This window comes from Parasteatoda tepidariorum, chromosome 6 (assembly GCF_982258835.1).
Source record: "Parasteatoda tepidariorum strain Cologne lab strain chromosome 6, Ptep-v5.0, whole genome shotgun sequence".
In the NCBI taxonomy this organism is placed as follows: Eukaryota; Metazoa; Arthropoda; class Arachnida; order Araneae; family Theridiidae; genus Parasteatoda; species Parasteatoda tepidariorum.
The window spans coordinates 61,536,887-61,563,812 of record NC_141760.1 but is presented as its reverse complement, the minus strand read 5'-3'; the positions used below and the strand labels follow the sequence as shown (position 1 = coordinate 61,563,812).

At 31.1% G+C, this 26,926-nt stretch overlaps 1 protein-coding gene across 1 annotated transcript in view; it reads left to right on the top strand.

The window, feature by feature from the left end:
• The window catches only part of CCT1 (chaperonin containing TCP1 subunit 1), a 34,671-nt gene extending 21,192 nt beyond the window's left edge, over positions 1-13,479 (top strand). Inside the window, exons 7-12 of the mRNA XM_016068695.4 lie at positions 454-580; positions 6,930-7,105; positions 7,557-7,680; positions 7,894-8,086; positions 10,577-10,740; positions 13,110-13,479. Coding sequence (XP_015924181.1) covers positions 454-580; positions 6,930-7,105; positions 7,557-7,680; positions 7,894-8,086; positions 10,577-10,740; positions 13,110-13,287 — 962 coding nt within the window. The 3' untranslated portion in view covers positions 13,288-13,479. The remainder of the gene's footprint in view (positions 1-453; positions 581-6,929; positions 7,106-7,556; positions 7,681-7,893; positions 8,087-10,576; positions 10,741-13,109) is intronic.
• The last annotated feature ends 13,447 nt before the right edge of the window (positions 13,480-26,926 follow it).

Below are 26,926 nucleotides of genomic sequence, written 5' to 3'. Positions count from 1 at the left end.
CGATAAATCCATATTTTTGTGTTGATTTTTTAATATAATTTTAAATTTTTTACAAATTATGTCTAAATTTTCACAAAATAGGTACCTCTCAGAAAAACCTAGACAGACCCCTGTTATCAATAGTAAATAGTTGAGCTGAAATCATAAACCTTAACAGCACTTTTTTTCTCAGTTAAACTAGAAATTTTATTCTATAATTTTTTTGCTAAAACTTTTCTTAGATTTAACTGTTAATTGGAAAATGGTATTTTCAAATGAGTTGTTATTCTTAGCAAAAATACAATTGAAAATTTTAAGTTATATAATAGACCAATAAAGGTTTTTTTTTTTTTTTTAAATTGAATGTAATTTCTGTGCAACTAAATTTTTTCTTTCAACTTGTTTATTTGACTACAAAGAAAAAAATGTTGACTTTTTATGTTTCACAAGATTAAAATATGTTGTAATTTTCAGCTATGCCTAAGACAATAACAAATGCAAAGATAGCTTGCATAGATTTCTCACTTCAAAAAGTTAAAATGCATCTTGGTATTCAAGTTCTCATCACAGATCCAGAGAAATTAGATGCTATTAGACAAAGGTATTTGATATATTTCCAGTCGAATAATTGTGTATTTGTTTTGAAGCTGCATTTGTATCTGAATAATAATGGATGTTTATTAATGAAGTTAAAATTTTGGTCATATTTCAAACAACTACATATAAATAATTTACATTGAGATTGATAAGTAATATATTTTACCTCTTGTCTATTCAATTATTTGTTTGAAGCCTGAGTGTACATTTTTGACCTGCTTCATCAAAGGTGATTTGGTGTGTAGCAATATTATTTTTCTTGTTCTGTACAAATAAATATTTGTAGTGTAGCGCAATACACTTGTGTTTATATTATGCTCTTTCAGTGTTTTCATCATAGAAAAAAAAAAGGGTGAGAATTTCTCACCCTTTCTCAAAAACAGGGTAAGATTTCAAAAAACTAAAATAAAACACAAATACATACTTGCCAACTTTTACGGATTATCCGTAAAATGTACGGATTTACGTCTAATTCTACGGGCCTACGGATTAACCTGGAATTTATACGGATCCCCCGTTTTTAGCGTTGCACGATTAGCACATCGGTAAAATTCCGCGATTATCAGCTGCTACGGAGCTAGAGTAAAACCATTTGTAAAGGGGGAAAACAGAAAAAATGACAGGAGTTTTCCGATCTATTCCAAAGCAACACGGTAACCACACACCCCTTATAAGTGGCTTATCCTCGTAACCATAGTAACGGCACGTTCACGTGTAAACCAGTTGATTGGTTATTCTCCTTTTCTCCCTCCTAACTGCTTCCAGTCTCCTTTAGTGAATGCGCTGTTCCCGTCATTATTGCCACTCCCCGTTTCTACTACGTCACTGAACTAGCCGATCCAAACGTCGTTCTCCCTCCCTCTGTAATGAACGAAAACGGTGCTGAACTGTCGACTACTACTTAGCTTGTAATCACGTGGTGTGCGTTAAAAATGAAACCGAAGAAAACTTATTTTCAATCGTATAAGAATTCTTATACTGCAGAGTTTCCATGCATAAAAAAATCAAACAAAGGAGAAAAGTATGCTTATTGTACGATTTGTTTTTCTGACTTTCTAATATCGCACGGAGGTAGAAATGATATACATCGCCACGTGACCGGACCGAATCATGCCAAGAACATTGAAAACGCTGAAAATAACCAAAGACTAAGCAAATTTTTTAAGCCACCTGATAATGTCCAAGATGAAGTAATGCGTGCTGAGTTATTGTTTACCTCTTTTTTAGTTGAGCATAATGTTCCGCTAAATGCCGCCAGCCATGTGGGTCCGCTTTTTCGAAAGATGTTTCCGAAAAGTGAAATTGCGAAACGTTACGGATGTGCTAAAACCAAAACTGCATCCCTTGTCCATGAAATGGCTATGGATCGAACTTCAGAAATCATTAAATATTTGCAAGAACAAGCATTTACTGCAGCATGTGATGGTAGTCACGAAGCTGATTATAAGTTGTACCCAGTTGTGGTGAGTTATTTTAACGTGGATCTTCAACGCATTGAAAGTACTTTATTGGCAATCCCAAATTTGGAAGGAAACTCCACAGGTGAAAATATAAGCTCCCTTCTTTTAAATGTGTTTGCTAAATATGACATTCCTTTTAGAAATTGTATAGCATTCAGTGCAGATAATGCTTCCGTTATGCAGGGAAAGAAAAATGGTGTTATTTCATTTTTAGAAAAAGAAAATGAGCACATAATATCAATTGGATGCTGCTGCCATTTAATACATCTTGCCTCTGAAAAAGCTGCTGCAACTTTTCCCGTTAGGATAGATGAAGTTTTGGTAGATATTTTTTACCACTTAAAAAGGAGCGTTAATCGTAAGGACTCTCTTAAGAAATTTCAGGAAATGTATGGTAAAGAAGCACAAAAAGTGCTTAAGCATGTGTCAACTCGCTGGTTATCGTTAGGGAGAAGTCTTACACGCTTGGTTAATCAGTGGGATCCACTTACAAGTTATTTCAGAGCTGAAGTTTCCACTTCCAGTGTGTCTGTATCATCTACTTTGTCATTTTTCAAAATACCAAAAGTAGTTGATACAGAAAGCAACACAAGAGTAGAAAAATTGAAGGATAAGCCTAAAGTGGAAACTAAGACACATAAGCAGGACCCAACTAATGATAAAAAAAGGAAAAGTTCACAACAAGAAATTGTGAATATTGTTAAAAGACATAAAGCTCAAAAAGATTCTTCAACTTTATCCAAAGAAGAGAAAATTTTTATGTTTTTATCTTCAGATTTGAATAAGTGCTTTAGTTTATTTCTTTTAAATGTTATCCCTACATTTGAAAAGGTAAATGTAATTTTACAGTCATCTTCCCCACAAATTCATCGATTAAGAGCTCTTCTTTTGGATATGTTGAAAGAACTTTTTTCGAAGTTTGTTAAACCTTCTGAGGTTAAAGGAAAAGAGTTAACATGTGTCAATTTTCATTCTTCTTTCAACCATAAAGATCAGCAAGATTTAGTTATAGGCAACGCAGCAATGGACTTAATTTCAAGTTCTTCGGAAGAAGAAAAATCATTGTTTTATTCAGCTGTTATCAAATATTTCATAACTGCCTGTGAATATATTATTAAGAAATTCCCTTTAAATGATCAAGTACTCAAACATGCTGAAGTTGCTGACTTAAATAAAATTGAAAACTCCAGTTTTGAAAGTGTGAGATATTTTGTAAATTTGTTTCCCTTCCTTTTAAAAACAAAAAGTAATGAAACCAAGCTTACGGCAATGGACGAATTGCAGAAACAGTTTTGCCAACTTCAGTTGGAAGATTTGAGTGAAATAACTGTTCCAGATAGAGCAATTGATGTGCAGTGGTCAATGATAAGTCAAATGAAAGGTGCGGATGGCATGTTTAAGTATGAAAAATTGGGAAACATTGTATTGTCAATTCTTCTCATACCACATTCCAATTCAGAATGTGAGAGAATTTTTAGTTTGGTTAGAAAGAACCGTACTGAATCGCGAACAATTATGTCTAATAAAACTTTAGAAAGCCTGCTTATATTAAAAACCAAATTTTCTAAAATCTGTCACGAACAAGTGTTTGAAAAAGATTTTTTAATTAAAGCAAAGAAGGCTACTTCAGCTTCTTTAAATTCAGCATCCTCTTTTGCTGTTGATTTAGAGGAAAACCCTTAAAGAACTATTTTATTTTGCATATAGCATTTTTTTAAAAAGTAGCATCATTGTAATAGAATTTGAAATAATTGTAATAGAAATTGAGATGACAAATGGTTGGTTGATTAGATATTTCTGTACATTTTCTAACAAGTGCAATTAAAAAATTTAATGAAAATTTGGTTCTTACTTCATCAACATTCAATCATGTGATAGATTCTATAATTAATATATTTATTATTCATTTGTGGTGTATTGTTACTTATTAAATAATTCGAATAGTCTTAAATTTTTCGTAAAAAAAGTTTTACTGATGGCAGTTTTTTTAAGTTGGCAAGTATGCAAATAGACGTGGAAAAAAAATTATTTCTTTAATTATAATACATTTTTAACGTCTTCTATTTTGTAAAGCATTGAATATTTTTGCTGTATCATCATAGAAGATTTTGATTTTACAAGGTATTTGTCCCTCTTTCATTAGTGCATAAAAAATTTGAACGTCTTACATGAGGAAACCTTACCTTCCTTACGGTTACAGAGAAATGTGTTCTGAAAGGGGTTCTGTGGTTCGGAAGGGTAGTGTTCTGTTCAAAAAGGTTCTAAACAATACTGGTAAATAGAGAAGCTAGGTAACAGGGCAGATGTTGAAAATAATGAAAGATCCAGGAAGAAAAGTGAAACTGATTTTATTCTAAATAGCGTAATGTGAAGTTTTTTCCAAAATGCGAGAAATTCACGAATTTTGAAATTGATTTATAGAATGCGCGAATTTCTCGCGGTGATCATTTTTTTATGCGAGTAAAGAAAACAAATATGTGCGGTTCTTGCGTTCTCACGCTGTACTGAAAACACTGTCTTTTCCAGCATAAATTTTGAAAAATTCATGGAATATCGTTTCTAACTTTTCAGTACTTTTAAATTTCCATATTTATCTTCATTATTATGATCTTTTGTAAAATCATGATGAATTTAACTAAATTTTGCTCAGAGAGATTAGGTTATTCCTAAGTATAATGAGAAAAATACATTTATATTAAAAATTAAGAGATAAGAGTTTATCAGTCTGCATATATTCTTAAAAAATAAATGTGTGATATTTTATAAATTATTACTTTTCCACTAGTATTAAAATCTGACAATCAGTTTGTTTAAAATAAATTTTATTTTCAAAAAATTTGGTTTCAGAGGTTAAAAGTTATATGATAAATACACTTAGAGTCAAGCATTTCAAAGTAGACTTTCAAAATTAGAAATTGATGGAATTAGAATAGAGAAAATTTTATGAAAACTTAACTCTGAATGTATGTTATGTCGTGCAAAAATATGCAGATTTTCTATCATTTAAAAGCTAAATTATTATTTCATTTTATGCTTTTCTCAATTATCTTTTTATTCTGCAACCTAATAACAGATTTTAATGATAAATAATATTCTGTCCTGGTTTTTAGTTTTTTGTCTTGATATTTCTGTGTATTCAGAATATCATGTTTTCTGAGAAAACAAATGTGGAGTTTTCAAAAGTAGATTTGAGGAATCGAAAAATTTGTATTTTTGAACTAATATCTTTTTAAGTGATGTTAAAAAAAATTACAAAATTGGATAGTTCCAATTTAGTGAATGTCTACTAATTTTATTCTAACATAATAGCTTTAGTCACAGGATCCATTGCTTAAACCATTTTGAGAATTCATTTATTATATGAAAAAGAAACTCTACAATTTTAAGTCATCAAATTTTTTTGGTGACTAACTCGACTTTTTATGATTACTTAATATAAACTGCATTTGTTAAGCAAATGCAGTTTATATTGGATCATCTGTTATAACAGATTATATATATTATTATATAACAGATTTGTTGGGTGGACTTTTATAGTTTCACAATTGATTCCAATCGACAATTTAAAAAAAAGTCATACTGAATTTTTTTTAATAATGAATTAAGAATGAGAAATTATACACTGTGTTATCATTTCGAGATCATTTAAACCCTACTTTAAAATTATTTGACTAAGAAAATGTTAACTAATTGATACTGCTTGTTTTTTTAATGCACTGGTACTATAAAAATCCTCCATACATTGAATTGAAACTATTGAGAGTTGTTCAGTATTGATAACATTATATTGGAAACTTGTAGAACTTTTTTTTTTAAACCAAGTAATTCTGAAGTTAAAAATAGTATATTTTATTATCCTTTTGTAGTAAAATTTGCTTTTAATACTTATGAAAATCAAGGGAAAAGAATGATTTATGTCTAAATTGTTGATTCTAGGATAAACTAATTTAAAGGTTTGAGAATTTTCAGTAGCAAGCATTAGATTGAAATCCTAAAAATAAAAGTCTAGGCAAATATAACAAGCACTTATTTACATCCCCTAAAAATATTAAAGCAAAGTGTGCAAATTTTGATGTTGAGAAAAAATAAAACTTAATAATCTGATAGATCAAGAACCGTTTCTTCTCCTCAATCAATACTTTCTTTCTAGTCTTCTGACAGTCTTCTTCACTATACAGCCTTTGTATAACTTTTGTGGAGAACCAATTTTCCATGCTATTGGTTTGAGAAAATTTAGTAATCCTCAAAATGTGCAAGATGATCCAATGTTTTTTGTGGAAAATGGCTGAAATTGGTCTTTCCTCTTGATTTACATATTATATTAATCTAAGCAAATATTCCTTTTTTAAAAGTAGTCTGGTATATGCAAACTGTTCCAAAGAATGTCCTGATTTTTTTTTTCTTTGGCTCACTATGAAGCCTGTGTTTTTTGTTATGGTAAATTATTTGATCAGTTACCTAATTAATTTTAAACTATAGCCTGGTTTTCTCCAAATTTGGTCATTTTTTAGTTATGAGAAAGTACTTATTCTCTGTACTTATTCTCACATGATGTAGAGATCTCACGTTTTAACATCAATTTTCGGTTAAATGGCAGGGCTCGTACATTATATCAAGCATAGACTTTATTTTTAGCACATAACCTATTCTTGCATTTTGAATTCTGTTACCATTGTGTATTCTGTCCACCAGAGCTCTATACTTGTGTATATGCATTCTGTTTTCAAACTTAAATAATTTTTAGACTATTTGCATTTGGTGACTATTTGTTAGATCACCAAATGGTTAGAATGTGTTTAATTAATGCTCACAAATAAGCATGTTTATTTGTAGTTTTACAATCAAATTATGTAATGTGAAAAGAATATTGATAAGCATTTTCAATATTTCCAGGGAATCTGATATTACTAAGGAAAGAATTCAAAAGATATTATCAGCAGGTGCTAATGTTATTCTTACAACTGGTGGCATTGATGACTTGTGTTTGAAATATTTTGTTGAAGCTGGTGCTATGGCTGTGAGGAGATGCAAAAAACAAGATTTGAAAAGAATAGCCAAAGCTACCGGAGGTATGTGGTTAATTCAAATGAAGGCTTTCATACTTATTTCTGCTTATTTGTTTTTAATATTGTAACTACACGTGACCTACTATTTCTCAAACAGAACAAAATTATTTTATTCAAAAGATACAAGGCACTAAATAGTAAAGTTTGAAAATTTACAAAAAAAAAAAAATTTTTTTATTTTTATCACCATACTTTAATCTATACAAGCTATACACTATATTGCCAACGTTATTTATAAGAAATTTCTTCTGTGGAAAGGTCTGTTGATTTGCAACTATTAAATTTAAAAAATTGACTGCTTATTAGGAAATTTTAATAAAGTTTTCTCAGCAACAGAATTTGCTTAGAAACAGAAAGAATTTGGTAAAATTAGGCACTTAAAACATTGTTTTGTGCATTTGATTTTTCACATTGCTTGCTTTAATTGATTTTTTTCCTCCCCTTTTTCAAATAGCTCAATTTTTGCAAAGCTTAGCAAACCTGGAAGGAGAAGAGAGTTTTGAAGCATCTATGCTTGGAGAAGCTGAAGAAGTTTGCCAAGAACGTATATGTGATGATGAACTTATTCTTATCAAAGGGTTTGTATTATTATTTTTACGCAAGATTTCTACCTCAAAATGTATCTAATTATTTTTGTTTATGCTACAACTTCTCAAATAAGTAAAAAAAAAATTTGCAACTTATGGAGAAAAATTTTACCATTGCAGCTAAGTTGTAATTTAGGAAAATGCATAATATCTATTTGTGTGTACCAATTTTGGGGTGATTATTTTTCTTAACTTTTTTTGTAGGCCAAAAGCTCGCACTGCAAGCTCTATCATCTTGCGGGGTGCCAATGACTTTTATGTAGATGAAATGGAAAGATCCATTCATGATTCTTTGTGTGTGGTCAAGAGGGTTTTAGAATCAAAGACAGTTGTTCCTGGAGGAGGAGCTGTTGAAGCTGCTTTGTCAATCTACTTAGAAAATTTTGCTACTTCATTGGTAAGTGCAAATTAAGTGCTCTTTATTGTAAGCTGAAAATCATTTTGCATGAAATCGGGGCTTGGCAAGTTTTTGCCACAATTTGAAGCTTTTGTGTGCAGTTTTTGTATTTTATTTTCCTTAGTATGTTTTTAAAAATTTCATAAAATTTAATCTTATTTTGTAGTTTAAAATTAAATACTATTTAAATATTTCAGAAATAAAATTTTGTTAATTTTTTTAACATAAAAATAAAACATATGTAATTTGTTTGCCCTTCTCATCTGAAAAAATATATATATATTTGCCAAATTTGGAGGGAGGCAATTAATAATTCTCTATATAATTAGACTACTTAGTTAAAATTAAAAATTTAAGTATAGTCTGAAGAAATACCTAAACAATCTCATGATTTTTAAATCTCATGATTTATTAATCTCAAGGATTTTATTAAATTGGTAGAATTGCTCTTATAGAAGTATTTATTGAATTATACTGAAATATGTTTTAGCGGAGATTTAAAATTGTTGCTACTACACATACATATTTTCAATTTGAATTTATATTCCTGCTGTTATTCCTTAATTAACAGAATTTAGCGCAACACATTTGCTATCATGAGTTTGAAATTTTGCCTGTGTTTTCCATTGTTCTGCCAAAAGAAAGTCCTTACTTTGTCCTACCAAGCCTGCCTGAAATCATTCTTTATTTTGAATCCATGCCTGCCAATTTTTTATTTTTTCAAAGATGATTTTGCCCAGTGGTAGCAAAATGAATTTTAAATTGCAATTTTAGACAGAAACATTCGCTGTATTTTGAAAAAGTTTATACGTAATACAAAAATTGTATTTTATATAAATATATATGCTTAATTTTTTTAAAAATAGTGGTGGATCAGAAATATTATAAATTAAGTTTATAAATGCAAGGAATATATAGAAAGCATTCATTTTACTACCACTTTAAATATAGAAATAAAATTTTACGCCAAATACGTAAAAGTTGGCAGGTATGTGAATCTGGTTTATTTTTATTTTATTAACCATTACCTAGCAAAACCGTCAGTTTATTTCTGTGTATCATTGCAACTTTTGTATGTTAAGATTTTTGAAAAATTGTTATTAACACACTGTTTATGTATAATATTTGAACTGTCCCTAATAATCACTATTTTTTATTAGAAAAGTCTTTATACTATTTTGAAGTATTAAATGTTTTTATCCCCAAAAAAAATCAGGTTTTTTGGGGGGAAATAATGGAAAAAATATTTGTGTATATGAATTTTATTTTATAGTTTCCAACGGAAACTTAGGGCAATCAGTAGAACTATTGACTAATCATCCACAAGTTCTCTTTATAATTTTTAATGTTTTTATAGGTCAATATAAAAGATTTCTTAAGTTATGATTTATTTTCGTTACTAAAACAAAATGACCATCAAAGCTTTCTAATTAACAAACATTAGATAAACATTTAATAATAGCCTAAGCCGAAAAATCCTCCGTTTTTTTTTATTATTATTATTATTTATTTTTATTTTTTTTACGCGGTTTCTGACTTTTGTTACATTTTTATCAATTTTCATCTATATTATGAAGGAAAAAAATTTTACATCATAAAAATTACGTCCGTAGTTTTGTGATTAGGGCGGCGTTTCACTACACCGCAGCATTTTTTCTCTCTTCACACGCAGAAGGATTACTGCAGCCAAGAATCACATACTTTGTTTCAATCTACACTAGACTCTTGCATTTTGAAAAAATTTGAAATGAAATTGCCATTACTAGACTGTTATAAAAATTACTCTGAAGCGTTACGTGAAATTCGAGGATCATAATATATCATAAAAGAAATTGAAATTTTAAAAACTACTATCAAATTATCGCTAAGCGAGTGCATAAAATGTTATTCTTCGTTTCACAGTACGTATGATTAAAAATTTCCCTTACAAAACTATGGGGCAGTAAAAAATCAAGAAATTCCGAAAGTTCCATTGTGTGATAATATAGTGTTTAAAAATCATGTGAAAATCAGTTTTAATAACTACTGCAATAATGATTGACAGTAGAATCATCGTTAACAGGTGGGTCTAAAAATGATTACTCAAATGCATGGTTTGAAATTAGCAGTATGCTATAATAATATATTAAAATGTCGAGAATTTAAAAATCTTGGAAATTTGTAACAATAGCTGTCAAATAGCGATTGGCAAACCAAATGGATTTATAGTGGAATCTTTGCTAATCGAATTTGTCTAAATAAAAAATAATTATTCGAAATTCATGGTACACTATAAAATCTTATTAAATCTTTGCGATTTTAAAAAGCATGCAGAAGTATGTTGTAATAACTATAAGTAACATTTCGCAATTTTTTCTTTTTCAATTTGTATACTTTTTTTCCAGCCTAATAGACGTGCAGCTATGTGTTACTTTTATTGCATAATTGTGTTTATATTTTAGTTTACAAATAGTTATTTTGTTATTATACACTAGTACACTTATCTTTCAGAGCTCTCGGGAACAGTTAGCTATTGCTGAATATGCAAAAAGTCTGCTAGTTATTCCTAAAACATTAGCTGTCAATGCTGCTAAAGATGCTAGCGATTTAGTTTCGAAGCTTCGAGCTTATCATAATAGTTCACAAACAGTACAGGAACATGCTGATCTAAAATGGTAAATTTGCTTTTAATTTTTATATGCAGGGATGAGATTCTTCCGCGGATTCTCGGATTTCCGCTTTTTTTCAGATTTTTCCATTTTTCCCGCTAATTTCCGCTGAAATTTTTTTTTTTTGCACAAGTTAAAATATTTTATGAGGAATTTAATTTTCCGAGGGGGGAAATTATTGAAGTCCCTTTTCCTGCCTCTGAAGTTTCTCTAAAAATCATTTCCTTGAGATAAAACTGGTTGACCAGGGATGAGATTTTTTTTGTCTCTCGAATTTCAGCCTTTTTATCAAAAACTCCGATTCTCTAAAAGTTTCGTTTTTTTTTAAATAAATATCCCGTTTTTTTTTTTTTTTTAAATTCAGTCATTGAAGTAAAATAATTATATTTATTTACGATTTTCAAAGATAAACAGAAAATTCAATCTACGCCCTAGCTGCTGACCCTTCCGCATTTTTACTTATTTTAGCTATTTTCTCCGATTTCACGCACAGAAAATAAGATTTTCCGTATTTTTTATCCATCGGCTGGATAGCTCTTATTTTCGTAATTCAGACGTCGCTGCTTCTTGTATTCTGGCGTGAAAACAAGCAAAAAAAGAGGAAAAAAATACAGGTGGATTTGCGGTGAAAATATTTATTTGCTCATTCAATTAATCTTGTAAATTTTTATTTATTATGTCTAAACAAAAACAATACAAACAAGCCTTTTGGAAATCCCAAGTCCAGACTCTGCAAATATCTCGATTTTTATTCACGCGGTTTTAATATCAATCATTGATTTTCGTATTTACCTGATTTAAAAGTTGCACATTGCGATTCTTATTTACGCTATTTAAATATCGTATATTATGATTCTTATTTACGACATTTAAAAATCCAATATCGTGTTTTGTATTTATGCATTTATAAAATCGCGATTTTATTATCAAATCTCGATTTTCGTATTCACCTGATTTAAAAGTTGAACGTTGCAATTCTTATTCAGTCGATTTAAATATTGTACATTGCGATTTTTACTTACGAGATTTAAAAAATCAATATCGCAATTTGTATTTTCGAACTTTTAAAGCCCTATGTAGCAATTCGTATTCACGCGAGCTTAAAATCCAATATCGTGATTCATTTTTGTGATTGTAATATCGCGCTATTTAAAAATTATGCATCGTGATCAAAAAATTAAAAAATCATGATTTGTATTTTCGCATTTTTTAAATTCGATGTAGAGTTTCATAGTTACGTGATTTATCTCATATCGGGATTTATATTCACGTGGTTTACAAGTTTTTTTTGTCAAATTTTTGTTTATATATATATATATATTGGATTTCCTCTTTTTTACTTTTTGATTACTCTCATCCCTGTATATGTCGTTTTCTGTTTTTAAGGATCTAATAATTTTGTTATGGATGCTTGACAAAAACTATCAATCATTTGATGATTTTTAGTTTTTGGCTTAATTTATATAAAGAAAAATTGTAAAAATGTATTCAATATTTTTTTTAAAAAAATTATAATAAGACTCATATTAATATTTTCTACTATTTTGTTTTGTGGAAATTTTACGGTAATACATTTTTTTTTATCAAAAAATTTGTCTTTGCAAAAAAAATATTGATTATCTTTTTACTTCTGATTTTAATCTTTAAGTTCTGAAAGTTTTATTTTTGAATTTGAAAGTAAAAAAAAATTTATGCACCAATAAAGATGTCCAATGATTCTCTGTCTTGCTGTCCAATTAAGATGTGACAAACCAGAAACGAAAGTATCCCCATTCTCAATATCTTTCAATATGGTGCACACAGAGGGCATGAGGCAGAAGCTACTATGCCTATATTATTAAGATATGTTGCTGAAGGTAATCATGACTTGTTTGCATTCGAAAACAAGCAACCCTTATCTTCCTTGATAAATTAGGGGAGTTCTATTTTATTTTGTATAAGGCTCTCCCAACCTTTTCAGCTACTCTGCTACTATAATGAAGTTTTTAGTGGTTATAATTATTTTGAATAATAAAGAACGATATTGATCTTCGTTGGTACTTTTTTCAATTGCTTAGTTGGCTTTGGTTTATGTTAGAGAATGCTACAAAATATTGATTAATAATTTTATCTTTATTTTTGTACTATGTTTAACTTTCTTTTATAATACTTAATTTATATTTTGCTAATAATCATATTTAATGAAAACTTAATTTAAGGAATGGTGCATTTTCATTTGATCCTTCTTAACTCTTTTGTATGATTGATCTGTATTTTTATATTAGATTCATTTAAAAAAAAATTTATATATTTTTTATTCTATTATTATTTATTTGTTTTTTTGAAATTATGCATTAAATTTTTTAATTGTAATCATAATTATTTTTATCTTATAGGGTAGGTCTTGATTTATATAATGGAACTGTGCGAAATAACAAGAAATATGGTGTTCTGGAACCTGCTATTTCCAAAATAAAGTCCTTGAAGTTTGCAACTGAAGCAGCAATTACCATTCTTCGCATCGATGATCTTATTAAACTTGCGCCTGAACAAAAAGATAGGGGTGATGATTGAGAAGGGAAAAAAATATAAGGACAAACCTCTGAACTGCACAGTGCTTAAACTACGTACTAAACTTATGAAGCATTCATTGTTTAACATCGCTTAATATTTGTTATGATTTCATCATGTGTTGATCACATTTGCTTGTATAATAACACTTTGGTACTGGTTTTTTCCTAATAAATTATCCATTATAACGTAAAAGTTGGAATGTCTTGTTATTTTTTTACAAGTAAGCAAAGCATAATTTTTTTTTTTTTATTGCTTTGTAGAATTATTCTTGTTTTAAACTGTGCATGTTACAGATAAAGCAAAAATAAAATAAACCTAGGTTTGATCAGTTAAAGTGCTTTCCTATCATATTCTATTATAAAGCCTAAAGAACTTCCAGCACTTTAACTAGCTAAAATTAAGTCTAGCCAATCCGAATCTAGTTATATTCATCTATAAAGCAATGTAATATTACATAATGCATTAAAAAAAAATTCTTGCACAATATCAAACTTTCATCATATTTAAATTAACTACATTGATGCCCTGAGAAACGTCCAGTGCTTCCACCTTTAACCATCTAAAACTAATCCCAGTTGGTTAGTTAAAATCAAAATCTAGTTATATTTATTTATAAAGCAATATAATATTGCATAAAAATAATTCTGGCCGAGTTTAATACCTAATCAGACTTGCATCATATTTGAGTTAACTACATTGATATCCTTTAGGCAGAAATTATTGTGCTCCAAAAAAAAATCCGGATTTTTCGCTAACTGCTATCTGGAAGTTTCCGGAAATCATCGATCGCATTCATGTATAAAAATTCTTGTCTATTTTATTTAAAAAATAACTAGATTTTATACTTGGCATCTCTTTTATTTGGAAGTATTTTTTTCTGGTGGAATAGTGAATGTGACAAGAGGTAAAAGTAAACTTATAGTTATTCATTTAAATTATGCTGCATATAATTTATTTAGAATTTCGTATTTTAAAAATATCAATGATTTAAATTTTTAAGCATATTAATTTTTTGAAATGCTTCATTAATGATTTTACTCTAGACATTTTCAGGATTTTTGAGTTGGGCTCACAATCACCCCTGTTTAGGTTAAAGAACTGTATAAAATGCAGTGTTGCAACAAACAGTGAACACAATAATTTTTTTTTTCCTTAAAAATAAATATGTTGAAAATTTTGAATTGCAAATTTGAGTCATCGCTTTTTAATGCTCTCAATTTGCACAGATTCAATTGTAAGTCTATTTTGTTTCTCGGTCGCCTTTTCAACGGTTACTACGAAATTCTGCATGATTTTTAAAAAAAACAGCTTTTAATACGATACGTGAATTTCGAATTTGAGTCATCACTTTTCACAATATATATATAATTGCTAAATCAATTATTGATAAAAGGAAGAAAAAAATTTATGCTATAACACTAAGGTTTATATAAAAATTATCATATTGGCCACCAGTGTGACTAAATGGATCATGGTATATGACAATTAAGTCATTTAATAAAATTTTAGTCATATTATTGAAGAAAAAAAATTTCTTATTTGGGCAACTAAAAGCAGCTTTTTTGTTCATTTTTTTCTGTGGCAACCCTGAAGATATTAATATAATACTGTAGGTTATAATGGTTAGTGGAATCAACTACTTAGTGTAGTTATTTATAAGGATGCCATCATTTATATAAGACAATATTAAAATTTCTTTGGTTTTCAAACACATAAAAGCCGGATATCAGAATCTAAACTATTTGATCTCGCACCAAAATTTACGAAAAGGGAATTGGAGGATCAGAAATACCCAGAGCGATGCTTCACATCTGGGGGGGGGGCTCTAGAAATCATCCATTTTCAAGCATCCAATAACAATGCTATGTTCTTTTTTACCTTCACTTTAATGAGTAAATATCTTTAATAACTATCCTAGAGAAATGTGGTTTAAAATTAAAATCCATAAAATGCAGGTGATCGTGATGAAGGGAATATTACTTTAAAATAAAAATTTGTTTACTTCTCTGGTAAACAGTAAAGATTTCTTTTACTTTTTTTTTAAATTTATTTATTAAGATTATGTAATGAATGAAGAATTTGTCTTCAACTTGTGTGTCTAATTTTATTAACATTGAATTTACGCTAAAATAGTTTTCATTAAGATTTCTAATTGGCATTTAAAGTCTATAAATTTACTTCAGTTATCTCTAATGAATTTTATTGTATATTTATACTCATAACACCATTAATTGAGAAAATAACAGACAGTTTATTGAAGTACCTTGTAATAATTTCTCGATTTTTCTCAATACCTTGAAGACAAATGCGAGCAGCAGGAATTTTCTTATCCACCACCATTAAATCAAATCACGTGTTTTATTGGAAATCGTAGGTCCAATTTTATAAAACTATTGCCTACTTCTTTTCACGGGGATAGCCTGGTTGGGCCCATGTCTGAGAGGTCGTGAGTTCGATCAATGGCAGCCGAAGACTCCCTGTGCACAAATTGGTGGCTGGTGCACTCTAAATCTGTAGGGGTCATAAAATCCTCCAAGTTCCCATGACAATCAATTTCCTCTGCTAAGGTGTATTGAATCGGAGATTGATCGTGTTCTGGATCAGGTCAAATTTACGATCTGCGGATTGATGGATGGTGTGTGAATGTGTCCCTGTAAAACGGGATATGGCGTATGTATGTTGTCTCCGGATCATCTTCAGAGATATTTCCCAGGCTGTCGTCAATAGCTGATTGTGCAGCTCTAGTGTGACGTAAATTAATGTACCAGTACCTATCTCTTTCGTGTATTTACAAATTTCGCTTAATTTTGAGATATGAAATACGAGACAGTTTTTTACGAGTGTATGTAGGTCATGCTTATAATATAGAGCACTAAATTTGTTTTCACGTGTTAATGTTCTTCTAGGCACGAACCAAAGATCTCTTCATTATCGTAGTCCGTTGTTTCAACAACTCGTCAACAGCAGGCTACCGTCGATACAATAATACTCTTAAAGTAATTGTCCCCACGTGGAAAAATCTTTTGTGTGCCATTTTCCCGAAAATGCTGAGGCTAACTGACGAGGAGACACAAACTTACTTCCTACTATATAGCAGCAAAAATCTTTAATCCAGGTCACTACCGTATCTGAAACAGTAAATTGTCATCTTATAATCAAGAACTTGTACGATATCCATCTATTGAATTGAATGTAAGGTTTAATTGGTCTAAGTCAAAAAATTTCATGTTGCACACGCAATTCGATAAGCTTTATTGGTTCTCTAATTAATTCAAGTCATGAACCTAAGAACTACTCTGTAGTTATTTGGGAACTTAGACACATAAAAACCTTGGTTTTCAGTTGCACATACCTAAGCTAGCTTATGTGATAATTACAATATACGGCTTATAAGCCCTTGTCAAGTTAGAAAAACAGAGAGCAAAGGCTAGAGAAGAGCATCACAAATATATATCCGTGGTTACGGAGCGATTCGAACCCGCTAGCTCCACGCTAAAGAGCGTTTGGTAGGAGAGATTACTTAGCCAATGAGGAACCATTGGTGTTCCTAAAAAATTTTTCTTCTCTGCTGTTATCGTTTAAGACATAAAATAATCGTTATCAGGATTATTGAGAACTATTAAAGTACTGAACTTATAAAGTTCGTTAGTCTTAAATGCCTCCAGTTGCAGATAAGGTTTTTTTATTAGTTGGCTTTTAGTGGGAATTGATAAGTAATTCAAATACTAATTCTTGATTTTGGTAATGAGGAGAATGCAAAGATTCAGTTTAAAGGCACTAGGCCTAGTTCAGACTTCCCAGTTATTTAATCCTCGGCGCTCTCTTTTATTTAAAACTTGCTGTACCCTGCGTGCGTTGCAACCTGCAACGCTTTCAGTTTGAGTCCCGTAGTGAACTGATCGTTAAGACACGGTTCCCAGCAGATCACCGAAGTCAAGCATCACTGGCTGCGGTCAGTGTGCGGGTGGGTGACCCTCTTGGATCAGTCTGCGTAGGAACCGAGAGTGTGCGGTATTAGTCCTCGTTAAACTGTTCGACCGTAAAGTGCTCGACTTCGCGTGCAGGTCGTTGGGCTACCGGAGCGGGGGTGCCATCCCCTCTGCAGAGGATCAAAATTGTGAAGGCATGTCTTCGGATCATCCTCAGGGATGTTTCCCAGACCGTCGCCAATAGCCCATTGTGCAGCTTTAGTGCGACGTAAATGAACTACAACAACAACTTCAGTTTGAATTTCAATTTTGTGTTTAAGTGTGTAAATGAGATTTGCGATTATGATTTGAAATGAGAATTTTATTTAATGGTGAAAAAGACCAGTGATGGTTTCAGCAGTTTATTCTCTAGGATATCGTTAGCGCATTTTCAAACAGACATGTTGTTGTTGTTGTTGTTGTTACTTTACGTCGCACTAGAGCTGCACAATGGGCTATTGGCGACGGTCTGGGAAACATCCCGGAGGATGATCCGAAGACATGCCATCACAATTTTGATCCTCTGCGGAAGGGATGGCACCCCCGCTTCGGTAGCCCGACGACCTGCGCGCGAAGTCGAGCACTTTACGGTAGCACAGTTTAACGAGGACCAATACCGCACACCCTCGGTCCCTACGCAGACTGATCCAAGTGGTCACCCACCCGCACACTGACAGTAGCCAGTGATGCTTGACTTCGGTGTTCTGCTGGGAACCGTCAAACAGACATGTATGGTGATGCACACTGACGATGAAACATATTTTAGATGATGATCTGAAATAAGCCTGGATCAATGGCGATATCAGGTATTTCTGCTGATATGAGAAGACCAATTTGGCATGGTGTGATTTTTTTCAATAAGCCAAATCATGGGGCAATCCTCTTTTTTGCCATAGAATACATCAAACACCGTGTCTCTCCAAAAGCATGACGCTTCGCAATGAAACCAAGTGTAAAGCTCAATAATTGTTTTAACTCACGTGCGGTAATATCTTAAAGATCCGATGATGTTTACCTAGGTTACAAAAGCTCTTTAATTTCAACCTAAGCAGGATGACATGTAAATGTAATAAATAAATCGGACTGCCCATATGCACGAACATATGACGTTTAGTGCCTTTGTTTAACTGACAACGTTGATTGACTCGAACATTTGTGTTACCCATGAAATAAATCTATAGAAATTTATGATCTGCGCCAGGCAATGGAAGAAGTGATCCTGCACGATGATAAATTTGACCTTGCACTTTGAATGTTGGCATGTAATTCTCGTTCACGATACATGTAGCACCGAATGAAGTCATTTGTACCGGCGTATTTTCACCAAAAATTTTTTCGATTGGCTTGTTTGACCAGATAAGAAGGTTGATAATGGTTTGGCAGGCGCCAGGCGACGTTAAATCTTGTAGTTTCAGTATACCTCTAGAACAGCAAATTCCATCTGTTTCATTTTTAAATTTGAGAGCATTACAAAACATACATAATTGGTCTATTTTTCCGATGATGACACTTGGAGGAAAACTATAGTTGGTTGTCGGATCATAATGAAATGCACTGATATTCAAGTCCCGCAGTGGACTGATCGTCAAGTCACGGTTCTCATCAGATCACCGAAGTCAAGCATCACTGGCTGCGGTCAGTGTGCGGGTGGGTGACCCTCTTGGATCAGTCTGCGTAGGGACCGAGGGTGTGCGGTATTGGTCCTCGTTAAACTGTGCTACCGTAAAGTGCTCGAATTCGCGCGCAGGTCGTCGGGCTACCGAAGCGGGGGTGCCATCCCTTCCGCAGATGATCAAAATTGTGATGGCATGTCTTCGGATCATCCTCCGGGATGTTTCCCAGACCGTCGCCAATAGCCCATTGTGCAGCTCTAGTGCGACGTAAATTAACAACAACAACAACAACAACACTGATATTCAAATCAGAGATTGGCAGCGTCTGAATAGCGAAGTGCGTTCTCGATCAGTTCTCATTCTTGCCTCCCGTTGCTCTGATGCTTCAGACGAACGGGCTTGAGTTGTGCGTTCTCGATCGGTTTTCATTTTTGCTTCCCGTTGCTCTGATGTTTCCGAAGAACGGGCTTGCGTAGTGCGTAGTTGATTTGTTAACAGTCTTCTTTCCTGTTGCTCAGACGTTTCTAAGGAACCAGCAAAAGCATTCTGTTCTCGATTAGTTTCAAGTCTCTTTTTCCGTTGTTGTTGTTGTTGTTAATTTACGTCGCAGTAGAGCTGCACAATGGGCTATTGGCGACGGTCTGGGAAACATCCCTGAGGATGATCCGAAGACATGCCATCACAATTTTGATCCTCTGCGGAAGGGATGGCACCTCCGCTTCGGTAGCCCGACGACCTGCGCGCGAAGTCGAGCACTTAACGGTAGCACAGTTTAACGAGGACTAATACCGCACACGCTCGGTCCTTACGCAGACTGATCCAAGTGGTCACCCACCCGCACACTGACCGCAGCCAGTGATGCTTGACTTCGGTGATATGCTGGGAACCGTGTCTTAACGATCAGTCCACTGCGGGACCTCTTTTCCCGTTGCGCCGATGTTTCTGAAACACTGGTAGTTCTCTTTTTGCGCGCTTGAGATGTCGATCGACTAAGAGCGATTTGCTTAGTCGGCATATTTTTGCAAATATTCTCTCTGACAAACTAAAAGAAATGTAAAACTTGACAGTGGTCGCAAATTTGCTAAACCGAAAATTCGCATATATATTTTAAATAATAAAAAGAGCAATAAAAATGAAATGAATAAGAAATATAAAAATTATAAAATTTTAAACAAAAATCTATTTTTTAAATGAAAGAAATAAAATGGATGAATTCGAAAACTTTGTATAAATAAACAATCTAATAGTTTTCAAATGACAACTCGTTGATTTTACTTGCTTGTGCTCACCTGACATAAAGAAACGCGCGAATTATAATTAAATATTAAAGTATATGTAATTTACTTTTCTAAATTAATAGAGTTATAATACAGAAAATATCACTGTTGTTATCTTCAAGATATTTGAAAACTGAATCGCTTATAGCAAAATTTAAAACATTGGCTAGCTTTTAAACAATCAGAAAATTCCATTTAGATTTTTGCTGATACCGCTGGAACGGCTTTTCGCAGAATGTTCTAATGTCGACAGAAACCTTCCTCGTGCTTTGAACTATCTGTATGCCAAGTTTCATAGCTTTCTGTCGGTAGGTTTAGGAGTCTATAGAGGACAAACAAATACACATTCACTTTTATATATGGGTCATTCTCACGAAAACTGTCATTTTTCAGTTCATAAAATCCCAAAAAAGTAAAGTGAATAAAAAGCTCTGAAACTTTTTATATTAATAGAAATATGCAATGGCATTATAAAGAAAGTATATATCCTATAAATTATACTTAATATTTAAATTAATTAATTTTTTTAATAATTAATTTATAATTAAATAATTTATAATAATTAATAATTAATTAATTAATTTAATAAATTAATTAATTAATTTAATAAATTAATTAATTAATTTAATAAATTAATTAATTAGTTTAATAAATTAATTTATTAATTTTTCAATTTATTTTTCAAATTAATTAATAAGTAAATTAATTATTTTCACTATTTAAAAAGTGAGGGAATGACACTAATAGTGAGGGAATGATATTTTATTTTAATACATATTTTTATCTAAGTTACATCTACCTAAAGTTTGAAAATGATAACATACTAAGTATATCTAATATTTATTATAATTTAGTCTTATATATTTAATAGTTTTTACAGGTTTGGGAAATAAAATTGGCTGGCACGATTGAACAAAAAAAAATTTGATAATATACTCATCCTGAATCATTCCCTCACTTCAGCGTCATTCCCTCACTTTATACACTAGTGAGGGAATGACGAATTCAATAAAATTTAAAAATAACAGGTAGGCCTAATTAATTTCTGAAGTCAATCACATACAATTATATTCATACAAGAAAGCAACATATAATTATCCACTTTCTCGATGAAGTTGTATTTTATTTTACTCTAAAAAATGACATGAGGGAATGACAAATGTAAAAAATTTTACCTGGTTTGATTCATTCAAATTTATTCCACAGCAAAGCTTCTTTAAGTTGAAGATGGAAACATACTGCAATTTTGTTCTATGATGCCAGTTGTTAACTTCTGAAGTTTTTATTAAAATATTTTTATTCTAAGAAGATTGCAGGTGATAAGCACATTGTAGTGAGGGAATGACGCGAAACACTGGGGACAAAGTTTAAAATAGTGCTGTGTTAATATTTTTATCAGAAATTAAATTTAAAATTGATTTTCTGAATTCTATATTTCAGTATTCTGAAATAAAAAACACGAATTTGTAAAAAAAAAAAATTTATTTCAGAAACAATTTTTTTCTTATTTTAAATCAGCAGTGGGGACAAGTGAGGGAATGACATATTGGTATATTTTAATTACCTAAAATAAATAAAAAATAAAAATTGATAATTTTATTTTTATTCTTTTGTTAGCTTGTATTCTGAAGGACACTTTCCCTGAATTTTTTTCTTTCGTAAGCTGTAAAACAAACATAAAATATACTGGGGACATGAAAATGACTGTTCTTGTGAGAATGACCCATATATAGATTGTAGACACGAGTTGAAATTAATAAATGCATCTATTTATTAATTTCAACTAATGTGATTTCGTGACTCGAAAGTTATCACCAGCAGTCGGCATTCCATTTTTATCTGATAGTAAGTATACTTTCTGATACTGCTATAAAAAAATTTGATTCTGGTTGAGTAAAGGGTACTAGAGCAAGCACTACAATTTTATTTCCTGTGAATGTAATAAGTTTTAATAATTCGTCAAATATGAAATTTTTCTCAGACTAGTCGAAGATAAATTAATTTTTTTTAACAAATTTTGTTCACCTTGAAAACTAAAGATTTTTTTTCACAAAACTAAATGATTTCTTCTAATTGAAATAGTCCCGCAGTGGACTGATCGTTAAGACATGGTTCCCAGCAGATCACCGAAGTCAAGCATCACTGACTGCGGTCAGTGTGCGGGTGGGTGACCACTTGGATCAGTCTGCGTAGGGACCGAGGGTGAGCGGTATTGGTCCTCGTTAAACTGTTCTACCGTAAAGTGCTCGACTTCGCGTGCAGGTCGTCGGGCTACCGAAGCGGGGGTGCCATCCCCTCTGCGGAGGATCAAAATTGTGATGGCATGTCTTCGGATCATCCTCAGGGATGTTTCCCAGACCGTCGCCAATAGCCCATTGTGCAGCTCTAGTGCGACGTAAATGAACAAAAACAAAACATCTAATTGAAATAATCTCAATAAGAAATTTCAACGTTATAAAGAATTTATTCAGCTCTAGTTTAAATAGTTGTGCCAAAAACTGAATTTGAATTCTTTTCACATTTAATGTTTCATTGAACAAACAGGGTGGAAAAAGATTACAAATGCAAATTGTTACTCAAAGTTATCGGTATTTGATAAAATAAGCTATATTTTTCTTTTGTCAGTTTTCGCGTGAAATATTTAAATTAATAATAAAAATCCAAATTATTTCGATCTTTAAAATTCAAATTTTTTTCTTTAACGTCAGACTTTAAAAATTTTGCTTTTAAAATAAAGGGCAGGAATTCTGGCATTCGAGTTATTTAAAAATTTATTTGCGAAAACTCTCTGAAATAACTAAATTTTGAGATTAAATTTTTCAAGAGTTATTGAAATTTGAATTTGAGGTATTTTACAGAAAAATAATGCAAGCTAAAATTTAATGGAAATTTATCGATATGGAGACTTCGGAATGTAAGGATCGAAAGTTTCGAAATATCCGAACGAGTGTGGAGCACGAATTGAAAGTGGTAGACAACCGTTTTGCTTTCACTTCGTGTTTCACACTCGTTCAGCCGTTCCGGAACTTCTCGATTCATCCATGCTAGCATCTGCAGCCTCGTCCAGACTGTATATGCTACCATTTGCTCGTATAATTGTGCTGGTAGTTATTTCAAGTTGTCATGCGCTGATACAGCACTATATACTTACTTACTTATCCTCCAAGTGCCTTGGGCACTTAAGGCCTCTAGCATATCCCTCCAACGCCTCCTGTCTCTAGCAATAGATCTTGGATCTAGCAATAGATAGATAGCACTATATGCAAAGTGCAAACTCCTTGTAAAATTTATATTTTAATGAAGATTCGGTTTTGTCATTGTTTACTGTCATTTTAAATTTGAGCAAAGTATGAAAATTTTAATAAGAGTTTTGAGATTGTCTAGCAGTTCTAATAAAAAATTTAACTAAATAAATGATATTAAAAAAAACTTAATTAAAAAATTTAATTATAATTTGAAGCCTTATTTCGAGTGTTTTTTATAGTGCGTTGGCTGTTTGACTTCGGCAGTTTAACCACTCTTTTGTCAATAATTTTATGCTAGAATGTAACAGAACTTAGAAATAGTTGAGATTTAAAATAAACATTTGAAATGGAGTTCTTATAAAAAAAAAAAAAAAAAGTTTGCTTTTAAAACATTGGCTATTTCATTTGTTGTAAAACATTCTTATCTGTATTCTATTGACCTGTTTTGAAAAGCTTTATTTGCATACTTCATGTTGGGGAAATAATCCTGTAATACAAATTGTACACTATACAATTGTACACACTGATTACTCAGATTTATTTCAAAGGTAATTTTTGTTCTTGAGAAATTTCCTAGTTTTTCGGGAACGTTCAGTCTAAGTGACATTAAAGTTATTCTTTGATTTTTTGTCTAATGGTTGAAAATCTTTGAATTGTAAGGTAAGTACAAATTTTTACACAAACTTAATTGATATGATTATAAAAGTCAAAATTTTAAGGAAATTTGTGAGTTCTTTCAGGATAGAATTTTAAAAATACAACTAGAGTAACAAGTGTAAATGACCCTAACTTTCGATCGCTCTTTCATGTATACCTAAACGAGTGATGCCATATTTCAGTTTGTGGTTACCTTCAATTTTAATATCCGAATTTTTAAATTTTATTGCGTCTATAATACTTAAAATATACTCGGCGCAAATTAATTCCTTGCAATGCAATGATATGAAATTACTTTGCTCAAGTGTTAAAAGATTATTAGTCTTCATTACATTTTAAAATGTACACACATTAAATTTAGTAATTGAAACAAAAGCTCTAAAATTTTGATTCGATAAGTTTGTTTTTAAAGAGAATGATAAAGATTTGGTTTATAATTGAGGAAAATTTATTTTCAGCAGTCTTACTGCAATTGATTGTAAAACTAACTTTTCATATTAATCACTTGAAAACACAATCATTATATAGCCCCAAGACAGTATTTTCGTGCATAGTAGGTGTTAAAACTGACGAACTTGAGAAAGTAATCTTTGAATCGATTAACGACGGTAGGCTGAGACATTGTACGTAATTATATTATTTCGGGTATATATATACATAGAAAAGTTTTGTATACAATAAACTTATATTATGAAATAGCATTGAAATTATTTACAGTAATGAAATTATTCAAATGTCGCACAATTGTCTTAAGACTAATTTTGTACAGCAAAATCTAAAACGAGTTTGGTAAAAATGATTATTTAAAAATAAGATTTCTAAAACAAGTCACCATTAGTTCAGTTATTTAAGAAAAACTTAACGCGAACTGAAATTTTTTTTCTCCAAACATTCGTAAAATGAGTGAGATTTGAGTTCCTTTTAGTTATTCAAATCTAAACAACTTTTACAAATTTAAATTTTTTAAAGTATCAAATTGACTTAGTGTTTCCATAAAAAATACTCTAGACTAAGTATTTTTTAAAATTTATTACAAACAGACCCTACAATTTTACATATCCTAAAGGGCTAAGTTGAATTTATATAGTTCTTGTTTATTAAACTAGGTTGCTCCACCTCCAGTTCGCTAAGCTCATAATCCTGGAGGTTTCTTCTTTCATCATTGAAGATCAAGGGAGGAGGAGAAAAGGATTATATCAATTATTTTTACAACTACAATATATCAATAATTTTGGATTGTCATCTGTTGCCTTTTAAGTTTTTTTTAATCAATGATAGAGACAAATTGGTTCTCCCCAAGAGTTATTATAGAGTGAGGATAAGCCGTGTGGTGGAAATAAAGTTCCTGTCCGTGCACAAATTTGTTTCTAAGTCTGCTTTTATTGGCATAAACAGTTATTCCTCTTTGATATTAAGTTTTTTCTTAAAGCCGATAAACTATCATTTTGTTTATAAAATATATAATTATAATACGACGTAAGAGCATTTTATTATGTTAATCGGAACGAAATTATTTTTAAATCCAGCTATTCTTTAAACTGTACTTTGAAAAAAGATATTGAACTTAGGAATACAGAATGAGAGGCACACTGAGAAGCAATGAATGAAAAATCATTTTCCTTGTTAACAATATGCAACTATAACCTTTGTATCATATAACAACTAAATAGTCAAAATCAATATTTCGTTTTAACTCTGATTAAAGGTCACGTGATTTATTTTTCTGGGAGATAAACAATTAATAATGGTTGGAGTTAAAGATTTTTTTCCCATCATTTTCCATCATGCTATGTTATTCGTGCATTTTTCCATATATGGGCGATTCTCACTAAATATGACAATTCGGAGTCTCTTGCTCCAAGAACAAATACTATACTACTAAAAGAACTTTTTTAAAAAAATTAATAAATATCATTGTTGTTAGCATCTTAAAATGACTTTGCACTGGCATTGACTGTTTTGTATAGTTAAAAAATTTAATTGAATATCGAAACGTCATTTTCCTGGTATGTCTTAAACAATATTTCCAATAATAACTAGCTTCAAAACTTCACATAAGTTTCTAAATATCCAATTTTTTTCCATCTGAACCGTTGTAAGCATTTCTAGAATATATGCAGAGGGTATCTATTATTCCCAAAAACTTTGTTGAAAATAATTTTTTCTGTCAATAATTTGTCTGTCGCATGAAAATCCGTCATTTTCCTGGCACTTTTTTTAGTAATTTATAACCAAAATAGATAGCGCCAGCAATCATTATATTAGGTTAGCAGATTTATTAGAATATTTTCCTATCAGAACATGTCTCATTACAAGAATAAAGAACCAACTTTCTGAGTCAAAAAATTTTACAAGCTGAGAAGGTTTTAATGCTGTCATTTTCCTGTCCTCTTGAAATTATTAATGACATAGACTATTTACATTTACCTTAGTTATTTCAAGAAATCCCAATGTTTCCTGCGGAAATTTAAACGTCTTAGGCCAAAATCTTTAATTAAAGTAATGTTAAATGACAGAGTTATAAGAAATTTTTTTAAACACTATAATGTAAAGAGAGGGAAAGCAAATATTAACCTAATACCCAGTTTATGAAAGATTTTAATATGCTCGTATGTAACTAAAGTTATTTATTTATTTAATGATACATAATTTCATTCTGTACATAACAACAACAACAACAAACATTTTTGATTCTTTCTACAGTGGATAAAGTAATTAATTTAAGCAATTCATGGTTCATCTCTAACGCAAAGGCTTTAGGTTATTTTTTTCTTCCAAAACGCAGATAGCTAACAAATATAAAGGATAAACTTAGAACATCACTGTACAATTTATTTCTGTCATAGTCTTTAAACGCTTCTTGGGTGTATAAATTAAGA